Source organism: Mytilus trossulus, chromosome 1 (genome assembly GCF_036588685.1).
Source record: "Mytilus trossulus isolate FHL-02 chromosome 1, PNRI_Mtr1.1.1.hap1, whole genome shotgun sequence".
Classification (NCBI taxonomy): domain Eukaryota; kingdom Metazoa; phylum Mollusca; class Bivalvia; order Mytilida; family Mytilidae; genus Mytilus; species Mytilus trossulus.
Window position 1 is genome coordinate 23,045,277 of NC_086373.1, and position 22,304 is coordinate 23,067,580.

At 31.9% G+C, this 22,304-nt stretch overlaps 1 protein-coding gene across 1 annotated transcript; it reads right to left on the bottom strand.

Annotated features, from left to right (window-relative positions):
* Window positions 1-1,071: 1,071 nt before the first annotated feature.
* LOC134719090 (nuclear factor NF-kappa-B p100 subunit-like) lies at window positions 1,072-22,137 on the bottom strand. Its single transcript, XM_063582038.1, has 10 exons — window positions 22,059-22,137; window positions 16,449-16,599; window positions 15,864-15,950; window positions 13,258-13,351; window positions 10,376-10,495; window positions 8,798-8,947; window positions 7,871-8,008; window positions 4,733-4,921; window positions 3,482-3,556; window positions 1,072-2,892 (listed from the first exon to the last, which is right to left on the bottom strand). The coding sequence occupies exons 2-10, from the start codon at window positions 16,587-16,589 to the stop codon at window positions 2,750-2,752; spliced, it is 1,137 nt and encodes a 378-aa protein (XP_063438108.1). The 5' UTR covers window positions 16,590-16,599; window positions 22,059-22,137; the 3' UTR covers window positions 1,072-2,749.
* Window positions 22,138-22,304: the final 167 nt, after the last annotated feature.

The window sequence follows — 22,304 nt, forward strand, 5'->3', positions numbered from 1 at the left end:
TGGATCATGTTGAGTTTATATGATAGTTGTAGTAAAGCTTCACATTTATGCATAAGACTATGATCTATCGACATAATATCAATGGTTAGTAAAGAAGGGGAGACAGTGTGTGCACTCTTATGATTTATTAAGATTGAGCAATTTTTGTAACAATTGTGTTGTTTGGGCATAGAAAACTGTGTTAACATAGGAACTGTTAGAGAAATAAAAGCTTTAATGCTTCATGAGTAGCCTCGCTCTTGTGTTTTTTGTCAGTTTCTGTATATATAAATAATTATTCCCACTCAATAAGTTATCACATGGAAATGCATAACTTCATTTGTGACAGATAAATACTTATCCAATCCAACATAAAAGAAATAACTCAGTGTTCTTCCAAGGGCATTTAATCAGCATAGTTCCCTGGTGCTATGTATTTTTTTTACCACAGTGCTATCTTTGATGATTTTATAATAGAATGTATAGGAACAATGATGCTATAAATTTTGCAAAACCAGTGCTACAGTAATTTCCATGGTGCTATTTGAACACAGGAACTTGTATTGCATATGCATTCATTTTTCATTGTTCCTGTTTCACATGCTAAAACAAAGCATTCCAAATTTGTTGGGGCATTCTGAATTTGCCTTTCCCAAGTCAGCCTGCAATTCCGAGATTGTTGTTTGTTGCTGTGTAACATATTTGTTTTTTGTTCATCATTTTGTACATAAATTAGGCTGTTTGTTTTCACATTTGAATTGTTTTAAATTTGTAATTTTTGGGCCTTTTAAAGCTGACCATGCAGTATGGGCTTTTCTCATTGTTGTATGCTGTACAGTGACCTATAGGTGTTAATTTCTGTGTCATTTGGTCATTTGTGAAGAGTTGTATCATTGGTTATCATACCACATCTTCTTATTCATATATAAATAGACAATGAAATGTCTCCCTAAGATTAATTTTGGGTTTATATGCCTCTGATGACTATTGTGGAAATAATACATACAACAATAACTTCTTGATAAATAGAATTCTTTTACATTGTATTTAGAATTTGCAGTATGTATAAAAGAAGACTACAAGTCAAGACTGTTAAATGTTTTTTCTTTAATAGCAAAAACAACATTTGTATAAAACAAAATACAAAATAATTGGAATGTTTTCCCCTTTTGGAATGATTAACACAAGTCAACAAGCAAAACTTATTTACTGAATGGCTGATAAAATTTATCAACTATTATATACAGAAAGCTCAAATTATGAACATTTAAAGAAATAATATATAAACAATGGCATTTTCAGCGAAAATCTTTTCTTATTCACATTCAACATGTTTAGTTCATATAAACAATGGCATTTTCAGTGAAAATCTTTTCTTATTCACATTCAACATGTTTAGTTCATATAAACAAGGGCATTTTCAGTGAAAATCTTTTCTTATTCACATTCAACATGTTTAGTTCATATAAACAAGGGCATTTTCAGTGAAAATCTTTTCTTATTCACATTCAACATGTTTAGTTCATATAAACAAGGGCATTTTCGGTGAAAATCTTTTCTTATTCACATTCAACATGTTTAGTTCATATAAACAATGGCATTTTCAGCGAAAATCTTTTCTTATTCACATTCAACATGTTTAGATTAGTTTTAAAGTTTAGTTCATATAAACAATGATATTTCAGTGAAAATCTTTTCTTATTCCCTTTAAACATGTTTAGTTCATATAAACAAGGGCAGTTTCAGCAAAAATCTTTTCTTATTCACATTCAACATGTTTAGTTCATATAAACAAGGGCAGGTTTCAGGGAAAACCTTTTCTTATTCACATTTAACATGTTTAGTTCTTAACTATCTAAAGAAAGATCTGTTTTAAGTTATATGAAATATGTTTTTTTAACATTCTTATCAACAATGAACTATATTTCTATAAATGGAATCTTAATGGAAGTTATATTGAAAAGATAAATGTATACTAATATTCCCAAAAAATATTACACATACATTAACTTCAATGTTAATATTTTTTTTAGATAAACAAGGAAACAAGACAAGCATAGTAAACAATTCAAGTTATTCATCTCCACAAATTTAAAAATCTTAGAATCAGTTGTTTTCAAGTAATGCTTGTATAAATTAACTGTTTAAATAAAAATATTTTCATGAATGATACCTTTTGATAAATGAATAATAATGAGTATTTCTTAAATGCAAATTCAAAAATTTTATATCAATAATTAAGTATGTGGGATAAACAGTTATGAGACAACAGCCTCATACAAAAAAAACCAACAAGACATCTAGAGATCAACAATGTGATTATTGTAAACTTTTTAGCAAAGAAATAACAGAAACAAACAAATAAAATACATCTAAACATTCTAAGATGGTCCCCATTTTCTAGAAAAAGAATCACTTGAAAATGTAAAAATTTTCAGTATGAGCAGAAACTAAACAATACAGAATTCAAGCCTTCAACACTTGTATGTTAATGGGTTTTTTTCCCCAGACAGAATTCAATTTATATATATATATCTATATACCATTTTATACAGCACATGTGTACATTGTAAATATAAAAAACAAAAAAACATTTTTTTTTATTGTAAGCACTGGAAACTGCTCTATTATTCGTTCAAACTCAGTTTACTGCATACATGTCTTAAATGTCAGATACATGGTTGACTCTTCTTAGAATTACATCCATAGTGAAGAAAGTAAAGCACTAATGTTAATACAACTGTTTAGAAAAATACACATTGCAGCTAATTCACCATTGCTGGTAGGGAGCACACTTTCCATGAAATATTTTAAAACAGCCTTCATCAATACCTGTCATGATTTCTGCCCAGAAGAAGGCTTTTACACTCATAAATCCTTCTGTTTGTATTCTTTTAGTCAAATTTTCATATCCTGGAAAATTAGATTTATTTAAAGTTTAAATTATTGGTATATAGTTTTATCCTGACATAAACATTCTAAAATAAAGTAAAGAAAACAATAAATATAGACCTTAATATCCCTAGTTCTTTGTACCAATCTGATTTTCTTCCATTTACTTATTGTAGAGGATAATATGATGAAAACATATTACTAAAAGTTGGTGCACAAATAAAGAAAATTGTTTCAGAAAAGGGAGAAGGTTTGGTACCATTAAAATGTTTAATCCAGCTGCAAATGTTTGCACCTGTCCTAAGTTACGAATCTCACGTACAGTAGTTGTCGTCTGTTTTATGTAGTTCATACATGTTTCTCGTTTTATATAGATTAGACCGTTGGGTTTTCATGAATAATTCTAAACTAGTAATTTTTGGGGCCTCTTATAGCTTGCTATTTGGTGTGAGCCAAGGCTCTATGTTGAAGGCTGTACCTTGACCTTTTATGGTTTACTTTTATGAATTGTTACTTGGAAGGAGAGTTGTCTCATTGGCACTCAAAACACATCTTCCTATGTTTATTAAATATTAATACAAAATAAATGGTCGTGGTTAATGTTAACTACCTTTTTCTGTATGATATACATAGCCCTCTACACTTCGATCTGCATTGTAGACCATCATTTCCCCTGAAGATGCACCTACATAGAAAAATAAATAAAATAATTTCATATTCAATACAATATATGTAAACAATCTATTTAAGGAATGACTATAATATTTTTTCTGTCTATGAAGAAATAACATAAAAAATTTGGTGCACACTGAATAACACAGGTATACATATATAGCGGATTATTTAACAGTGTGCAACACATTTTTTATGTTATTTCGACTAGACAGAAAAAATATTACAGTCATTTCTTATCATTTAATTCTAAATTCCATTTTAAACCATAGAAAACCATGAAAAAACGTTGATGATGTCACGGTCATGTGATTAAATTATGTCTATGGGCTCATCACAAAATAATGTCAGCCAATCAGAAGACGTGTTACATTCAAAATTAAATTATTTAAATATAAATCTAACACATTTTTGATAAAATGGTTTGTTATTATAGTTCTACTGATCTTAATTGTGTAATCATTCACAGTAAAGAAGGTTTTGCAAGTATGGTTATTTGGGATTTTATAAAATGTATTGTAATTTTTAGCCAGCAATTAAACTTGTTTAAGAAAAGTCTTTCAATTTGTATTACATCAGTATTTAGCTATAAAGACAATAACAATCAAAACCAAGGAGTAAACAAAGACTCATTAAACCAAAGGAGATTTACATCAACTGTTATAAATAATAAATAAGAAACAATACGAACTCCACTAAAAAACGGGTGTGAAATCAGGTGCCCTGGAAGGGTAAGCATTTCCTGCACCGTATATGGCACCCGTCGTGTTATTTCTTTGTTCAGTTCAGTAATGATGGAAGGTTATTATGACTGAGGAAGAATATCAGATATGATTTCTGACATACTTTTGTCATAATGACCAATCAGCTCATAATGGCGACCCTAAAATTTCTTGAGTGATGACCTTAATTTGATTGTTTCATAGCCCTGTCTTAGCAACATTTGAGAAAGCTGTATTCCTCGTTCAACAAAATCAATGTACTTTGAGCTAGTTCTAGAGTAAAGTATCAATTTAGACACATATACTCCATATGAAAGTGCCGCTGGGATGTTGCTACACAGAAATGGAAAGTTGACTGTAGGAAAATTAAAATCATCGCATATAAGTATCTTATTTTAGAATTAAACACATAATTCTTCCATGAAATCCTTGACTCATAAATAAAGAAAGACAACCCTAAGACTAACCTATTGGAACCTGTACTTTGACAACAAATCTCTTGTTAGTAAGAAATGCCATTTTTTGTGCAGCTTCATTTGCATTTCTGACATAGACTTTAACATCAGATTTAGTGGATCCCATCACTCTGTAGAAGGATGTATGAAATCCTTCACCAGCCTTTTCTCCATAATGAAATGGTCTGGCAATCACATATCCTGAAAAAGAAGTTATACTAGATATCATTGAGATGGGAGCCATCTCTGTGGGCCCCGCTTTCAATAACGTGGGGTAAATAAGTTGCATGAATAATCTGATATGAAGCATTATTTGAAGTTATTACATACATGTAGTCTCATGTGTGATTTTGATCTAAGATTTTAAGTTAAAACTGATAAATATTCTCATCTTACTTTCATAGTATAATAGTGATATGACTGCATGATGTGAACTCATTGTTGACTACTCTAAGGTGTCTTCTGGATATATGAATTGATGTTAGAACAATATGTTTAAAGGTGCTGCCCAATTGATATTTGTCACATATTTTTAGAATTATGCCTTCAATATATTATGACCCACCAAGTATAAAGTATGAAATATTAACGGTTCTCGAGAGGTAGAGCGGACACAATTTGTTAAGAACAACGAACGAATGACGAATGGACAGACCGACAGACTGACCTTAGACCTAGGATGCATACATTATGACACATTCTCTGGTGTTGGGTAATATATGTTAAGTTGAAAATGTTTGTCAGGTATAAAGTATGAAATAATAACAGCTGTCCTCTCAAAATAGTGTGGATCAAATTTGTTAGCGATGGACAGACAAACAGACAGACAGACCTTTGACCTAGGAAGTGGTGCATACATCATGACACACCCTCTGGTGTTGGTTAAAATGGATGTCAAGTATAAACTTTGAAATAATAATGGTTATCTAGATATGGAGCAGACACGATCTTCACCACAGAACACGGGGTTGTCAACTCGAAAACCAAAGTTTTTGACCTTGACCTTTGACCTAGGAAGTTGTACATACATCATGACACACCCTCTGGTGGTTGTTAAAATGGATGTCAAGTATAAACTTTGAAATCATAATGGTTATCTAGATATGGAGGGGACACGATCTTCACCACAGGACACGGGGTTGTCAACTGAAACCAAAGTTTTTGACCTTGACCTTTGACCTAGGAAGTTGTACATACTTCATGACACACCCTCTGGTGTTAGTTAATAATCATGTTAAGTATTAAGTATGAAATCATAATGGTTCTCTAGATAAGGAGTGGACACGATCTTCACCACAGGACACGGGGTTGTCAACTGAAACCAAAGTTTTTGACCTTGACCTTTGACCTAGGAAGTTGTACATACTTCATGACACACCCTCTGGTGTTAGTTAATAATCATGTTAAGTATTAAGTATGAAATCATAATGGTTCTCTAGATAAGGAGCGGACACGAAAGTGTTACGTACGGACGGACGGACAGACGGACGGTACGACGGATGGACGGACGGACGGACAGACTGATCACTATAGGGCGACCCGCCTTTGGCGGAGCCCTAATTATTGACTTTGTCCTAGTCAACATATGGTCTACATTTAAGGATTCTTATTGACTGTACACATTTAAGTAGCATATATGTTCAACAATAATTTGGCTAATAACTTTTCTTAACAGGCTTTCTATAAAAAAAACCATTCCAATCTGTTTAGTGATCACTTCATAAAATGATGCTTGCATGTGCACCTTTCCATCAGATTCAAATCTGGTATCCCCATGCTATCAAGTTAAAAGGTTGGTTGACTTGCTTGCTTTGTTTGTTTGTATAAATCTTTGCTTTTAAGCATTGTCATGATTGTAATTAAGATTGACACCAATAAATAGGTAGGGCTTCAGCTTGTATATTATACTTATATTTAGTTAATGGAAGTAAAGCAATGTATTCAATTATGTAGAAGCCTTGCCTATCTATTGAATATTGATTGCAGATGTAAATCACAATAACAATGCTTGCATAAACAAACATTTATGCATTAAAGCAAGCAAGCCAACACAACATTTATCTTGCTAGCATTAGGAAAACAGCTTTAATATTAATCTATGTTCTGCAGAGAAGATCTTATATTTTCCACAAGTTTTACTTATCTTGTTACTGTGAAAGTATTTTAATTCGTGGGTATCAACTTTCGTGGTTTGAGAAATATTTACATGTCTGTTGGTTTTTAAATTCATGGATTTTAGTTTTCTATAAAAAAAAATTGGAAAATTGAAGCTTTAGAAATGAAGGTTACAAATTGTCTTGATTAGAGAAAATTGCAAGGTAAACATTGACCCGGTAAAATGGTAAATCGTAGTGACAACACTAATTAACCAAAGATAAAGTGATCGAAAGATTTAAAACCATCAAAGGCGTTAATTAGGCCATAAACATGTCTCCTAAAGAAAACAGTAACAAAAACAAATGCTATAAACGTATCTTAATGTGAAATAATTCTTATCAAAATTAAGCCCAGCATAAAATTATTATTTCCCATATGTACGAGAATTTTGAGGATATAAAATGAACAATTTATCATACAAGCATACCAATACTGGAAGTCTGACTTTCATCGATCAAAAATATTTTTATGAGAATCAAAAGATCAAAAGTTGTACAGTTAATGTTCTGAAAGATTAAATGGGTATACTCCTGCATGGAATTTTAGTTCATAGCGCGTTTGCCCTATGACTACTATATAGCATTTTCAGATTTGGCGTTATTCAATATATTCTCTAGATCATATCAGTAGTCAAACCTACATGGGATCTTTCCAGTCTTGATTTGGAAAATGGTTGTTTTATTTCGTTGGACACTTAAATTTGTGGAGAACGTCATCCACGAAAACCACAAAATTGGAACCCCACGAATAAAAGTACTTTCACAGTATCATCTCTTCAAAAGGTTTATGGATGCTATACGGTATATATCAAATATGGTTGACAGTTATAGCATATGTGTTTACGCCATTGATCATTTATTCATATTTTAAATAGATATAGGAAGATATGGCATGAGTGCCAATGAGACAACTCTCCATCCAAATAACAATTTTTAATAGTAAACCATTATAGATCAAGGTACAGCCTTCATAAAGACCATTATGTTATCATACCTGTGCAATCGCTCCTATGTCCACTAAACTTCCAGTGTTTCAACTGACAATCTCTACTGCAGTATAAGGTCACATGACACTGGCCACACCTCTTTAAACCATCTTTTGGTATCTGTTTACACTGGGCACACACTGCATCTATGTTATAAATATTTGTATACACCATATTAGAACATGACTTTTAAATACCTCTCTGATGTCATATAGTATAAAACATACACATACTTTTCATTTTTATAGAAATCTAATAGTCTATACGTAATAACTAATGTTTGGTATATAGATTTTTCTCTCAATATATGTCTTGTTTCATATGAGGAGGTGAACTTTAAAGTAAAATCAATCAAGGAATCAAAATTTTCAATTGACAACAAGTGAAACTGCCAGCTACTGCTCACTGATGATATCCTCTGCAATACTTTACTGTAAACAGGAAGTTGTTGAGTAATGAATCTGAAAATGCATCACAAGTATAGCTGACTTAGCTCAAATTTCAGAAATCCTTGTATTGTAGTTCCTGAGAAAAATTTGAGAATTTTCAACTTGGATGTCATGTGAAATGATGCAAGTGTTCAGTAAACAAGACATTTTTGATTGATGAATTTGAAAAAAACCATCACATGGTATAGCTGACTTATATAAATCTCTAAACCAAATATCAGAAGCCTTGTAATGTAGTTCATGAGAAAGATGCGATGAAAATATTCATGGGACAGAAGAAACTGACTAATAGATGGATGGACGTATGGACAGACAGAGGTAAAATAGTACCGTATACCCCCACTTTTGTAAAGTGGTGGTTTACAAATAATTGTAGTTCTGTGCAATCTGTGGTTGTAGAGCAGTATTTTTTCTGAGCACATTGATTAGAAATGCAATGGATTGAATAGTTTCAGTAAAATCATGCAGATGTGTGATAAAACCTACCAACAGCATCTCTTTTTGAATCTGCATCAATGACAGCATCATGAAGTAACGTTCTAGATGCATCATCTTTTGCCAGTTCCATGGGTGTTGTCCCATCTTCATCTTCCACCCTAGGGTCAGCATGTTTCACAAGAAGTAATCGTATACAATCTGAAAGTTATTAATAACTGATATAACAAAGTTATGCATCATCTAACCTCCCAGAAACTTGAAATGTAGCTACACTGCATAAATAATTTCTATAGCATCATGTATTGGTACATCTTTTAAATATGAAAAAATATAAATTCCACAATCCCACAGATTAGAGAGCTTTAACTTGCATGTGTTTGAATATTTCATTAAATATGAAACCAGGTGCTCCACAGTGGTCAAACCCTGAACAGTTGGGGCAAATTTGGTCACAATATTTAAGTTTGATACTGTCTGAATTTGGACTGTGATCAAATGTTTGACATAATATAGATTTTTGTCACAGTATAAATGTGGTCAAAGATCTAACAAATCTATCACACAATACTTTTGAAAAACAAGCAGTGTAAGGGAGGTAATCAAGTAATCAAACATATATATTCTTTAAATTTTGTTTGCATTACCTCCCTTACACTGCTTTTAAATTGTCTAAATTGACCTTTAACCAGAAAACCCCTTGGTTTCCTCTTTTTTTGCCCCTACTTGCTTAATAATTTATACACTTAGAAACAAATTATTGATGGAAAACTACAAAAATGCTTATTTGGGCCCCTTTTTTACCCCTCACTTATTGAAACCCCCTCCCACCTTGGAACAAGAACCTCAAAACTCAATTCCAGCCTTTCCTTTGTAGTAAGAAACCTTGTAGCATAATTTCAGAGAAATCTATTCACTTAAACCCAAGTTATTGCCTGTAATCTAGAAAAATGCTTCTTTTTGGCCTTATTCCTCACATGTCCACTATGACAACAATATCAGTCATGGTTGACTCCTATTTGGTTTCAGTCATGGTTGACTCCTATTTGGTTTCAGTCATGGTTGACTCCTATTTGGTTTCAGTCATGGTAACAAAAGCTTTATCAAACCCCAATACATGTAGGTATTATGTCATGTCTCTTGAAGAATACATAAGAGAGATTAGTTTAACTTGAGGTACATGTATGTAATAAAGTGTATACCTATATTTCCTTGTAAGGCTGCTCCATGTAAAGGTGTAGCTCCTGTTAATGTCTTCAGGTTAAAGTCAGCTTTACCTTGTTCTATTAATAATAAAGTGTATAACCTACCTATATTTCCTTGTAAGGCTGCTCCATGTAAAGGTGTAGCTCCTGTTAATGTCTTCAGGTTAATGTCAGCTTTACCTTGTTCTATTAATAATAAAGTGTATAACCTACCTATATTTCCTTGTAAGGCTGCTCCATGTAAAGGTGTAGCTCCTGTTAATGTCTTCAGGTTAAAGTCAGCTTTACCTTGTTCTATTAATAATAAAGTGTATAACCTACCTATATTTCCTTGTAAGGCTGCTCCATGTAAAGGTGTAGCTCCTGTTAATGTCTTCAGGTTAATGTCAGCTTTACCTTGTTCTATTAATAATAAAGTGTATACCTATATTTCCTTGTAAGGCTGCTCCATGTAAAGGTGTAGCTCCTGTTAATGTCTTCAGGTTAATGTCAGCTTTACCTTGTTCTATTAAGTGTTTGGAAATTTCAACACTAGGATAGCGACCTGGTATTTGAAGAAATAATGAAGCAATAGTTAATATATATTTAAATAAATAGATAATGCCTCCACTTGCATATACATGTAATGTTGGAAATCTTCAAGAAAAGATTCTACTACAATTACATAAAATTAACATAATCAAAGATCCATATGTAAATGAGGTAAATTCAGATAAGACCCTTTAAGATTGACATGTACGCCTAACAATCATTCCATACTCCAAATATAATTAACCTTTAGCATAATAGCATCTAAAAAACAGACCAAACTTCAACCTTACACTGAACGATAGCCATGAAAATAAGGTCATGGTCAGATGCAACCTGGCAGACTGACTTGTACACTACCATTCCATGCACCAATTTTGGTTGATATTCTGCTTCAAGTATCTAATATATATGAACTTGACAACTTAACCTTGACTGATGAACCATGAAATAAGGTCAAGTAAACCCTGTCTGAAAGACATGATAACTTTACAATAAACCCATAAACCAAACCAAACAAAAATATATCATATTACTCATAACAATTAAGAAATCACATGACAATACACTGTACAGTGTTTACAGCAGTTACTTAACAATGATAATAAGGTCTTGGATACTAAACATATGAAAGACCCAAACTTTTAAATGTAAGACATCTTAATACTGGTTCAAGGTATGAAGCATCAGATTCTTCTACCCTTGGAAATGCAAAGCTTTATACAAATAGTTTATTTCCAATGTATTGTAGGTGAGACCAAAAACAGCCATACAATAATATATAAAGAAGACATATATCACTTGCAACGAGTCAGGTGCATCAAATGTAAAATAATATCTAAAATAAATGAAATATTGGTAAAGCTATGCATGATAAATAAGTATTCAATGTTATCAAAAACGGCTTGTAAATGTAATGATTTTTTCGCATTCAAATGTAATGATAATAGATATAGGAAGATGTGGTGTGAGTGCCAATGAGACAACCCATAAATGTAATGCCCTGTAGAAAATAATACATCCCCTCTTTATCTAAAAATTTTTGTATCATGATTTTCCATACAAATACATATCTATAGCAGTCAAAATACGTCAGCTCTGGAATGGCTTTTGCTGAAAGAAATTCCAATTATACAGCATCAGGGTGAGAGGTAAAAGAAAACAGATTGCAGCAAATGACATTTCTATCACTAAACTGGTTCCTTGTTGGAAGCTGTATCATTTTTCAAAGGGGTTAAAAGGTTTAAAATCTTTCAACAGGTTAAAAACAAATATTTATTCCATTTGTAATGGGGCATTACTCTAGAATGGTAATAGTGACACAACCAAAAATTCAAACTTGATCTGTAATTTGTGGTAATAGGCATTGTGTGTCAGATTCATAACACTTGGTTGAGGCAAACTAAAGTTAAAGAACAATACTTTGAAATTCAGCATTTTTTTTCAATTTATAAAGGGACATAACTCTAGAAGAGTAAAAGTGAGGCCACCTCAATGCAAACTAAATAGACATTGTGTATAAGTTTCATAACATTTGGTTGAGGCAATCTAATTAAGAGACTGGAAACCAATTTCAGGATCTAAGGACAGATGGACATACAGAGTGACAAGTGTAAAACTATAAGGGACATAAAATTCTTTTAATTTTCTTTAATTTTGATCTTTCTGTAATGTACTTCTCAGAGAATCAACTTTAAAACATTATGATTGCATGCAATAACAAAACTAACAGGTTGTATACTATCTATGATCTATTAATAAAGCACATGCATGCACTTTAATTGTTAATCAACCAAATTCAATGAAGAAAACATGTATTCAAAATGGACTTACATAAAAACCATGGAGTTTTTTTTATCCCGAAAGTATATTGAACAACATATATGGACTAGTATTCCATGGATCTCTTTGTAAAGAAGAAGGTATTAAAAGGTCACTTGTTGGCCCCTTGATATCAGACATGTATTTAATATATTTAAGTCAAAGTGATCTCCCCAAAAAACTTCCAATTTTAGATTATTAAGCTCTCTTATCTACCTCCTCCTTTGATCGCTAGATTAACTTTTTAACAAGATAAGAACAAGTAACAGTATCTTAAAATAAAGGGACTAATTCAGAATTCAAATGTTGTCATTGTAATGTTATTTATCAAATCAAAAGATACCAAACCATCAAGACCCTCACCACCTAGAATATTAGAAGTTTGCTTTCAAACAAAGTACATGTATATATTTAAATCATAGTTTGTTTTTGAACAATAATTTGGAGATATTTCTGAATTAGCCCACTGTTTCAAATGTGTTAGAGATCTTTTAAAAGAATTATAAATATTCATTTTCTTATTTGACTTGAATTCTCATAAATTTCAATATTTCCAATTTAGATGATTATCTGTTATACATTGGCGATCATCATTGTTTTCCTTCTGTTAAAAGCTATGAAAAGTAGGTTGCAGACTAAAATTATGATGTCTTGTTGTAATTTAGACAATTGCAGTTATGAAATTTCACATGAAATGACATATATTTAAAAGACATGAAAAATAAACCTGAGAATCAGATAATTATATCCTATATATACTCCCGATGGACATAAATGGAATAAAGAAAAGTATAAATCATTAGACCAATCTGAAGTGTTTGATGAAATGCTAAAAAAAGAATCGAAGAAAATGAATATTTATACATTTCAAAACTGTAAATAAATTGAAACATTGTAAATAAATTGAACATTGTTAGTCAACTGTGCAACAACTGGATCTTTTGAACTTTTACAGACCTGTTGCCAAGAACAATGGTGTGAAACCTAAAGCATCCTGTATGTGAACTGATGCTAACCCACCGTAGGTCATTAGTGTCTTAACTGCAGTAATCTGTTGTCAGATAATAGGTGATATAAAGTAGATGTAAACATAAACATGTGAAACTTAATGTATCCCAGACAATGTCTTGTTTTAAATTATATAAAGTAGATGTAAACATAAACATGTGAAACTTAATGTATCCCAGACAATGTCTTGTTTTAAAGCTGCTATTACTTATTTTAACAATATGTACGCCATGAATAGAGTATCAAGCAGTAAAGACTGGAAATATGAAAACTAAAAAAAAGAAGTTACAAAACTGTCTCAACAGAGTTTCTACATTTTTTTAATGTAAAGGGTTCCATATTGGAATTAACGAAAAGTTAACAATAATTTAATAAAACAAAATATATCAACAGGCTAAAGAGTCATGTAAAAGACTGTGTATTAATTTTAATTAGACCTAGAAATGTCATGGATAGTCATCTAAACTATGGAGATATAAGTTCCAAGGGTCCGGAAATGGTCATATTTGCCAGTCATGTCCTAAACTGAAACTATAATGTCCTAAACTTTTAATTGGGATTTAGGTCAAATTTTATTTTTCAACCGTAATAATTTCGGTCATTTCGTTGAGATCGACTTTCAAAATCGCCATTTTGAACATATTTTTGTTTTGCTATCGACTTCCTGTAATTAAACTGCCACTTCAATAAAGTGTTATAATCCTGAGGGCCCTCCAAATAACTATATTTATGCCTCTGGGAGCTATTGGCTAATGATTGCTAATCTCTTTACCTGTGTTTTTAATTCACACCTGGCAATTAATCACAAGCTATCATTATAAAGAAATAAAAATTCCATACCAACTGGCTTCATTATTTAATTACTCAACAGGTCAGACAATTGTCAATTATGATTTAAAATTAAATTAAAACTTGGTTTAATTTACGTAGAAATTATTTTTTTTACTTCTAACACACGTGCTTTGTTTACTATGTAATACGCGTGCTTGAAATTCTCTTCCACAGATTAAGACAATTAATTGTAAAGGAGTAGGTCCGTTAAGAGCCCTTTTTGGCCCCAAAATATAGCAGTTTTTAAAAATTGTTAAAATGTAGACTTTTAGTTATTTATTGGATAGTAGAATGGTTATACTACATAAATAATGGCTGTTTTTGTCAATACAATGCACATATATTGAGTACTATCACCATTAAGTCATGCTAAATTACTGAAATCATCAAAATTCAAGCATTTTAGTTAAATTTTAGACGGTTTCCGTGTAAAACGAAAGTGGCCGCATTCGTGTTCATCCAAAATATTAAAATGGAAGTTGTAATTGATGATAATACATAACATATATAAAGATTGAGGATGAACACGGATGCGGCCACTTTCATTTTTGACAAAAACCATCTGAAAAGTGACATTTTTTCGCATATTTGGTAGATTTTTCATATTTTAGCTTGAATTGGATCGTTTTTTATGACTAAATGAGTTAAAATCTTTCACAAAAAATAATTGAATCAAATGAAATAGACGCTTAAGTGTTTAAAAAGTGGTCAAAATCTTTCGTCAGATGAAACTGAAATTTGAGGCCAAAATCGGTCCTTACCGGACCTACTCCTTTAAAATAATTTCATCCTAAATAAAGCTAGTGCAACTATTTTAATTAATATTCTTACACTATTAAAGGTAAAATATTAAAAAGCCGATGGTTTCCTGTGTTTTGGATAAACAAAACTAATCCCGGAAATGAGTCCGGAATTGTTCGTTTTAGTATTGTCGCAGTACATCCATGAATTTTGACTTCAGAATCAAAGGAAACGTAAGCGATTACTGAGAATATTATCGTTTTGAGTCATTAAAATCATTTTATTTTTAAACTGTTGCCTTCCGTTAATTGTCCTTGATCGATTTATGGAAAATGGTAGGACAAATCATGAAGTAAATGCGATGCAACAGTGAAACAAGTTTGTTGATGCTACGAACATGACGATCGAGTATGAGCATACTCATAATGAGTCTCATGCAGTAATGTGATTTTGACAATCAATTTTTGAAAAGGGGCATCAACTTTTAAGTTGTATGAAAATGACCGAAATTAGGTGAAAAAATTTCCGGATCCTTGGATATAACTAATTGTTCATGCTGCCATTGCTATTATAAAGATAAGTTGAGCAACCAAAAAATAAAAAACGCATGCTTTACGCAGATATCTTAAATGATCACACCATTTTCCAACAGCAAAATTATGATAGACATTTTTCATCACAATAAAATTTGTTACTACATACATGCCATATAAATATAGTGAGAGAGATATTTCTTTAACATAATTTTACTTTAAAATAAGCATCATTGGTAGTACATTGTGTACATGTATAGAAATATGAATAGCATGGTATTATTTATGAGTAGTCTAACCCTTTTTAAAAAGATTTTTTAAGTTAGAAATAAGTGAATGAAAAAAAGCAACAAAAAAAAAGAATGGCATTGCTAAAGTAGATCAAACATTTTTCCAGAATGCTTTTCAAACACACCTCATTCAGCAAATAAACTGAAGACAAAAACTTACGTTCTGACAAGAAACAGCAAAATGTAAAGCAGTCATTCCAGCTTTATCTGTGGCATTTACTCTTTGTGGGTCTGTATCCCATAATATCTGAAAAATAGTGTTATCTTTTAATAATTTAATTTTGAATTTAACATGCCTTCTGATTGGCTGACAGTGTTTTTTCTATCAGCTCATAGACATAATTTTCTCAGGTATATGTGAAGTCAAAATTACGTGGGATTATCAGTGTTCACCACATTTATTATTTTATTTCTTCGAAGACAGAAAAAATAATTCAAGTCATTCCTTTAAAATGTTATATTATGCACTTTTTTATCAATTAAAAAAAATAAGATCTATTTGTTCCAAGAGACCAAAAGGAAACTCAACATACCTTTGCCTTTTAATAATTACTCTACAAACTTTATAAAATCTAAATTATATTCAAATGTAATCCTCTATTGCAAATATTCAACCAGCTTGAATTTGAAGATTGCGTTGCCATACTCATATTACAATCCTAGGATAACTGTTTTAACATCTTATTTTTCTATTCAATTTATCTTAAAATTTCGACCACATATCACATGATCAATAATTTAATACCCTGAGATAATCTGTTAGTAAATTGAAATCTCCACTTTCACAGGCCTGACAGACCAAGGCAGTTAACTCTGTTTCTGGACTGTGTTTGTATTGCTCTAACTCTGATCTTGTCATCTCTGATACCAACTTTTCTGACCCCATTTTTATTGAACTAAAATGATAGAAATTTAAAAATAAAAGACTACAAACTTGTATATATGTATAAATAATAAATTCCTCTACATTCAGGTCAGTGCGCACCACAGAGAGTCAAATCGTTAACAAGCATACTACTGCCACTGCCCAGCTTAAAGCATCTTCCGAACATTTGAAAGTCCCTACCATGTACTGGTTACCGAAATTACACAAAAAAACATTTAAATTCCGTTTCATCTCCGCTTCGAGTAAGTGTTCTACTACTAATCTATCAGTGCTTCTAACCACCTCCCTTACTACTATCAAAGAACTGGTTATTAACTTTTGTAATAAAGCTTATGAAAATAATGGTATTAATTATTTTTGGAGTGTTAAAAATTCTTTAGAGGTTTTAGATAAAATACATGCTTTCAATGGTCCTTACAATTCTGTTGACAGTTATGATTTTTCTACTCTGTACACTACACTTCCACACAATCTTATAAAGAAAAAGTTTTTGTATTTGATAAAATGGTCTTTCGAAAAATCTCATTGTAATTTTATTTGCTGTAACTCGTTTAAGGCCTTTTTCTGTAACGAAAAAGGAAAGTATGCTAGATACACTTACTGGAAATGTGAGGATATGATTGAAGCTTTAAACTATCTGCTTGATAACATTTATGTACGTTTCGGCGATAAAGTGTATCGTCAGGTAGTAGGTATTCCTATGGGCACCAACTGTGCCCCTTTAATAGCAGATTTATTTCTATATTGCTATGAATCTCAGTTTATGACCAAACTCAGTAAAGACCCATCATTGTTACATTTGGTTGATACATTCAAAAATACCTACCGTTATCTGGATGATATTTTTTCGTTGAATAATCCAGAGTTCTCTAAATATACTTCAGAAATTTACCCAAACGAACTTACTTTAACTAAATCTAACATAAACAGCAGCAGTTGTCCTTTTCTAGATTTAGACATTTCAATTTCAAACGGGAAACTTCACACTAAAATTTACGACAAAAGAGACGATTTTTCATTTCCTATTGTTAATTTTCCTTTTTTAGACGGCGATGTGCCTTTGGCTCCATCATACGGTGTTTATATATCGCAACTCGTTCGGTTTGCCCGTGTGTGTTCTGATGTCATAGATTTTAACGAACGTAATCAATGCATCACTGGTAAATTGTTGTGTCAGGGATTTCGATACCATAAATTACTTAAAACTTTTACTAAATTCTTTCATAGATACAAAGATTTGATTAGTAAATTTGGCTATACCTGTAGAAAGCTTATTAAAAATGGTATTTCTCATCCTAAATTTTATGGTAATATTGTACTTAAAGAGAGGAAATCACTATGTGATCCTTGTAAACTCATCGAACCTTTAAACAACCTTATAAGTAAGGGTTATCGTACCAATATTGTAATTAGATCTCTGAATATAGTTCACATTGGCACTAATATTGATTTTGTCATTAGCAAATTAAAACATAACTAAATTTCATTATCTTTTGAGGCGAGATGTATAGGGACTTTTATTTCTATAGAAGTCGCTCTTCACTATACTACTACCTGTCGATACATTTATTTTTGGCATTGCACAAGTCATGTCTTCTCTGACTATTAATGACGTTAAAATACTAAATCCCTGTGATGTGTTTTAGTCGATTTTAGTCTCTGATGCATGATTTTTTACTATTAATTGGTTTTGGCTTTTAACTAGCTGTCAGTAACTGCGAGTACTCTCAAATCGTATTTTCTTGTTAATTCGACCTGTTGATACTGTTTATAATGCTTTTTTGTCATTTTTTATTTATATGGATCTTGGCTGTATACCAGCTTTGATTATTTGTAATATCTTCAATTTTTCACTTATTCTTACAACATTTGTATAAACTTCAAGATTATAAAAAAACGGTTTTTTTCTAAAGTGAACATTGATTGGTTAAATATTTCTCAGTGTGTTTGAAATTGTTTGATAGCCTTTTGGTCATGACTGTTTGTCTCTAATATTTAATTAACTGTGCATTTGTATTCAGATATCGCAGATCAAATTTATTCATTCTTTGTGTAATCATACGTTTTTTGATTGAGTTAAGTCTGCTAATTGATATTTTATCGTATGTTTTTATATGTTGTGATGTTATGCTATTGTTTCAGAAAAAGGGAGAAGGTTTGGGCCCATTAAAACGTTTAATCCCGCTGCAAATGTTTGCACCTGTCCTAAGTCAGGAATCTGATGTACAGTAGTTGTCGTTTGTTTATGTAATATATACGTGTTTCTCGTTTCTCGTTTTGTTTATATAGATTAGACCGTTGGTTTTCCCGTTTGAATGGTTTTACACTAGTAATTTTGGGGCCCTTTATAGCTTGTTGTTCGGTGTGAGCCAAGGCTCCGTGTTGAAGGCCGTACTTTAACCTATAATGGTTTAATTTTTAAATTGTTATTTGGATGGAGAGTTGTCTCATTGGCACTCACACCACATCTTCCTATATCTATAGCCAAATGTGTTAATCAGAAAAATGATACAATTGCTTGCAGTCAGTTTCGTTCAATTTTGTAAAAAAAAACCCAAAGAAACATAGATTATAAATCATTCACTTAAAAGTGAATAATTTGGCCTCATTTAATCCTTTTTCATACTCATAATGAGTCTCATGCAGTAATGTGATTTTGACAATCATTTTTTGAAAAGGGGCATCAACTTTTTAAGTTGTATGAAAATGACCGAAATTAGGTGAAAAAAATTCCGGATCCTTGTTTGACACAGCATAGGTTTCTGACACAGAATGAATGTGGTCTAATGAACTTAACATTTTTTTATTGGGCTTGAGAATAAAACATATTTTTCTAGTGGTTATTTACGAATAACCAGTGCAAGCTAAATATTTATGAGAATATTTGAGCTTTATCTAACCAGGAGTAAAAAAGAACAGCTATACACACATGGCAAACCCACCCACCCTCCCTTCAGTATTTGAATGAACTTATTTGTCCTATTAGAATTGAACTAATGCATGGACCTAATTAAGCATTCCTAGCCATAGAATCATCACAGCATGATAAAAGGAACAGAACAAATATTGACAAAGCCATGAAGACCGTACTTATTCACATACAGCAGACAAAGCAGATAGTGGTTAAGACCAATGGCTGCAGTGCTGAAAATCATGGGTTTAATTGCTATTCTGTGACATTTATTCCTTGAAAGGATAAATAAACTCATCATGGATACCAGGATTGAAATTTTTATTTGCACCATATGCATGTTTATGTCAGTGACGTTAAAAAGTTATTATAATATGACGAGCATCTTTCGCTTTATGAATAAACCCACGCTCTAATTCCAATATTTGTTTTTGCACATGCGTATGTTGACTACTGCAGAATAATAATTTTTTTCATATTGGCATGCATTTAATATATTTCAGTAACCAAAAACACTTCCAAAAAAAGGTAGGTTCATGGAAGAGCCTTCACAATCGCTTTTTCTTTAAACACATCGCACATAGAAATTACATTAATTGTCCTAATTACAATCGATATAATTGATGCAAGTTATACTTTAGTCTAGTTTTAACATGGGAAGGCATTAAATTCGTGGTATTTTAGACTTTACCATTGCTCTGGCAAAAATAATCACGAATGTAATGCCTACCCATGTCAAAACTACAATAAAGTATAGCTTGCATCAAATTCTCCACAATGTTTTGAAATCTGAAAATTTAACAAAGACTTGTAAGGGAAAATCAATGGTGGTATTACAACTGCACATATTCAGCATGTTCAGTCAGAGCTCAGACATAAATAAGTCTGAATCTGCTTTTTACTTATCATGCTTATAGAGGTCTAAACTTGTAAGTTTTAGGATTTGTCTCCCTTTAATGCAAGACAAAATATGACTTTAATAAGCCAAAAATTGTTTAGCAAGAAATAATTGACCAGAATCAAAAAGTTGCAAATATCAACTCCTACAATTAGTCGATAAGTTATCAAAATTGGTTAACTTCAAGACCCACCCATATTTATAAAATGGTCATGCATCTTAATCAAATAATGACAACATTGAAAGGCAAATGCTTTGTCATGTTGTTTTCTTAAGAAAAATATGAATGAGTCTTAAAAGTAGGAGATAATGTTAATAAACCTTACAATGCAACAACCTGGAACCACACTTAATGAGGTAAAACATCTGTGTTTAGTAAGGATGTTCAACAGTGGGGGATTGAGAACTTTTCCTAAGGGGGGCCCTCTGACTGACCTAAAGGAGGGGGGGGGGGCTCTACAGTCATGCTTCAGTGATTCCCTATATAATCAACCAAATTTTTCCCATGAAAGGGGGGCCTGCCCCCCCCCCCCCCCCCCCCCCCTGGATCCGCCTATGTTCAATAAGATAATTAGATATAGATAGCTCAAGTCCTTCTGAAATCTCAAGACAGATTTTTGCTGTCATAGGTGGTGTACTTTGGCCACCAAGTAAAATTAAGTTTTTTCTTCAATATAAATAGACCTAAACAAGTATGCCATTTTCTGACTTAGATAAGTCTAAAATTGATAACACATTTTAATAATTAATACATGTTTTGACTTCTTGAAGTCAAAAACAAAAATCAAGTTGTTTATGTTCATGATGTTTGAGCTCTGACTGATATTGTTGTAAACTAATTAATGGCACATCTCCATCATGTCCATTAATTACTACTGATATGGAGTGAAATTGAATGCACTGCATGTAACCTCGCAGCTCTCGAAGGGTTCTTCAATTGATGAAGGAATTTACCAGATACATACACATGTACTGACTGATTTGATAATTATCTATGAGTCATCTATGTGAAAAAAAATATATCAATTTACAAACATTCCATGTATATATATAGGCAAAACTTACAGCTAGGCAATTTTAAAAGTGTCCAAGTGTTGGACTCTTGGGGCCCTTGATTATAGGACTGTCATACTTTTTGGCTGTCGGATTATAGAGGGGGGATAGGAGGGGTCCTGATCCCGAAATCCTGGGCTTAAAAAAATGAAATCCCAAAATCCTGGGTGTAAAAATACAAAATCCTGAAGTCTTGAAATCCGAAAAAAAGAATTCCCAGATCCCGAAATCCCGAGCTTAAAAACACCCGATCCCGGTGTCCCGATAAAGGTCCTATCCCCCCTCATTATAGGACTATTGGACTTCAGGACTATCGGATTATGGGACTGTTGGATTGGTCTGAATCCTTATTTTTTTTGGCACACAAAATGCAATCTTAAAAAGTACTGGTTGAAAAAATCAGGGTATATAACCCATCAGTCATCAAGCAGGTAGTGAATGTTGTTTTACAAAAAGTTCATAGCATTATAAACAAAGTGATCGAGTGGACCGTTTGAAAAACCAGTGAAAATTCGTAATTCCGTTATGATCAACTTTGTTGAACACATCTATTGTCAATTCTTAACAGATATACAGTAAACAAAGTTTCATTGGATAAATTACAAACATTTTACTTCAGACGTCACTGACAGGGAAAATACTTCACGTGGGAGGCATACAGGAAACTGACAGAAAATGTTTTTGATACTCATGAATCTCCGAAACTAAAATTGCGCAGAGATTATTTCATATATCTTCCATTCCATCCAAATTGTTCTTATTACATATAAAATGATATAAAATATCTAAATAATTTTAAAATGTGTATCAATTTTGAGAAAACATTGAAATTTAAATGACATATCCTTGAATT

Excerpts from the sequence above, each read along its gene's own strand:
- LOC134719090 (XM_063582038.1), bottom strand. The coding sequence starts at position 16,589 with ATGGGGTCAGAAAAGTTGGTATCAGAGATGACAAGATCAGAGTTAGAG. Across the intron at positions 15,951-16,448 it reads TACTAACAGATTATCTCAGG|ATATTATGGGATACAGACCC; the intron begins GTATTAAATTAT and ends ACTATTTTTCAG. Across the intron at positions 10,496-13,257 it reads ACCATTGTTCTTGGCAACAG|GTCGCTATCCTAGTGTTGAA; the intron begins GTCTGTAAAAGT and ends TTCAAATACCAG.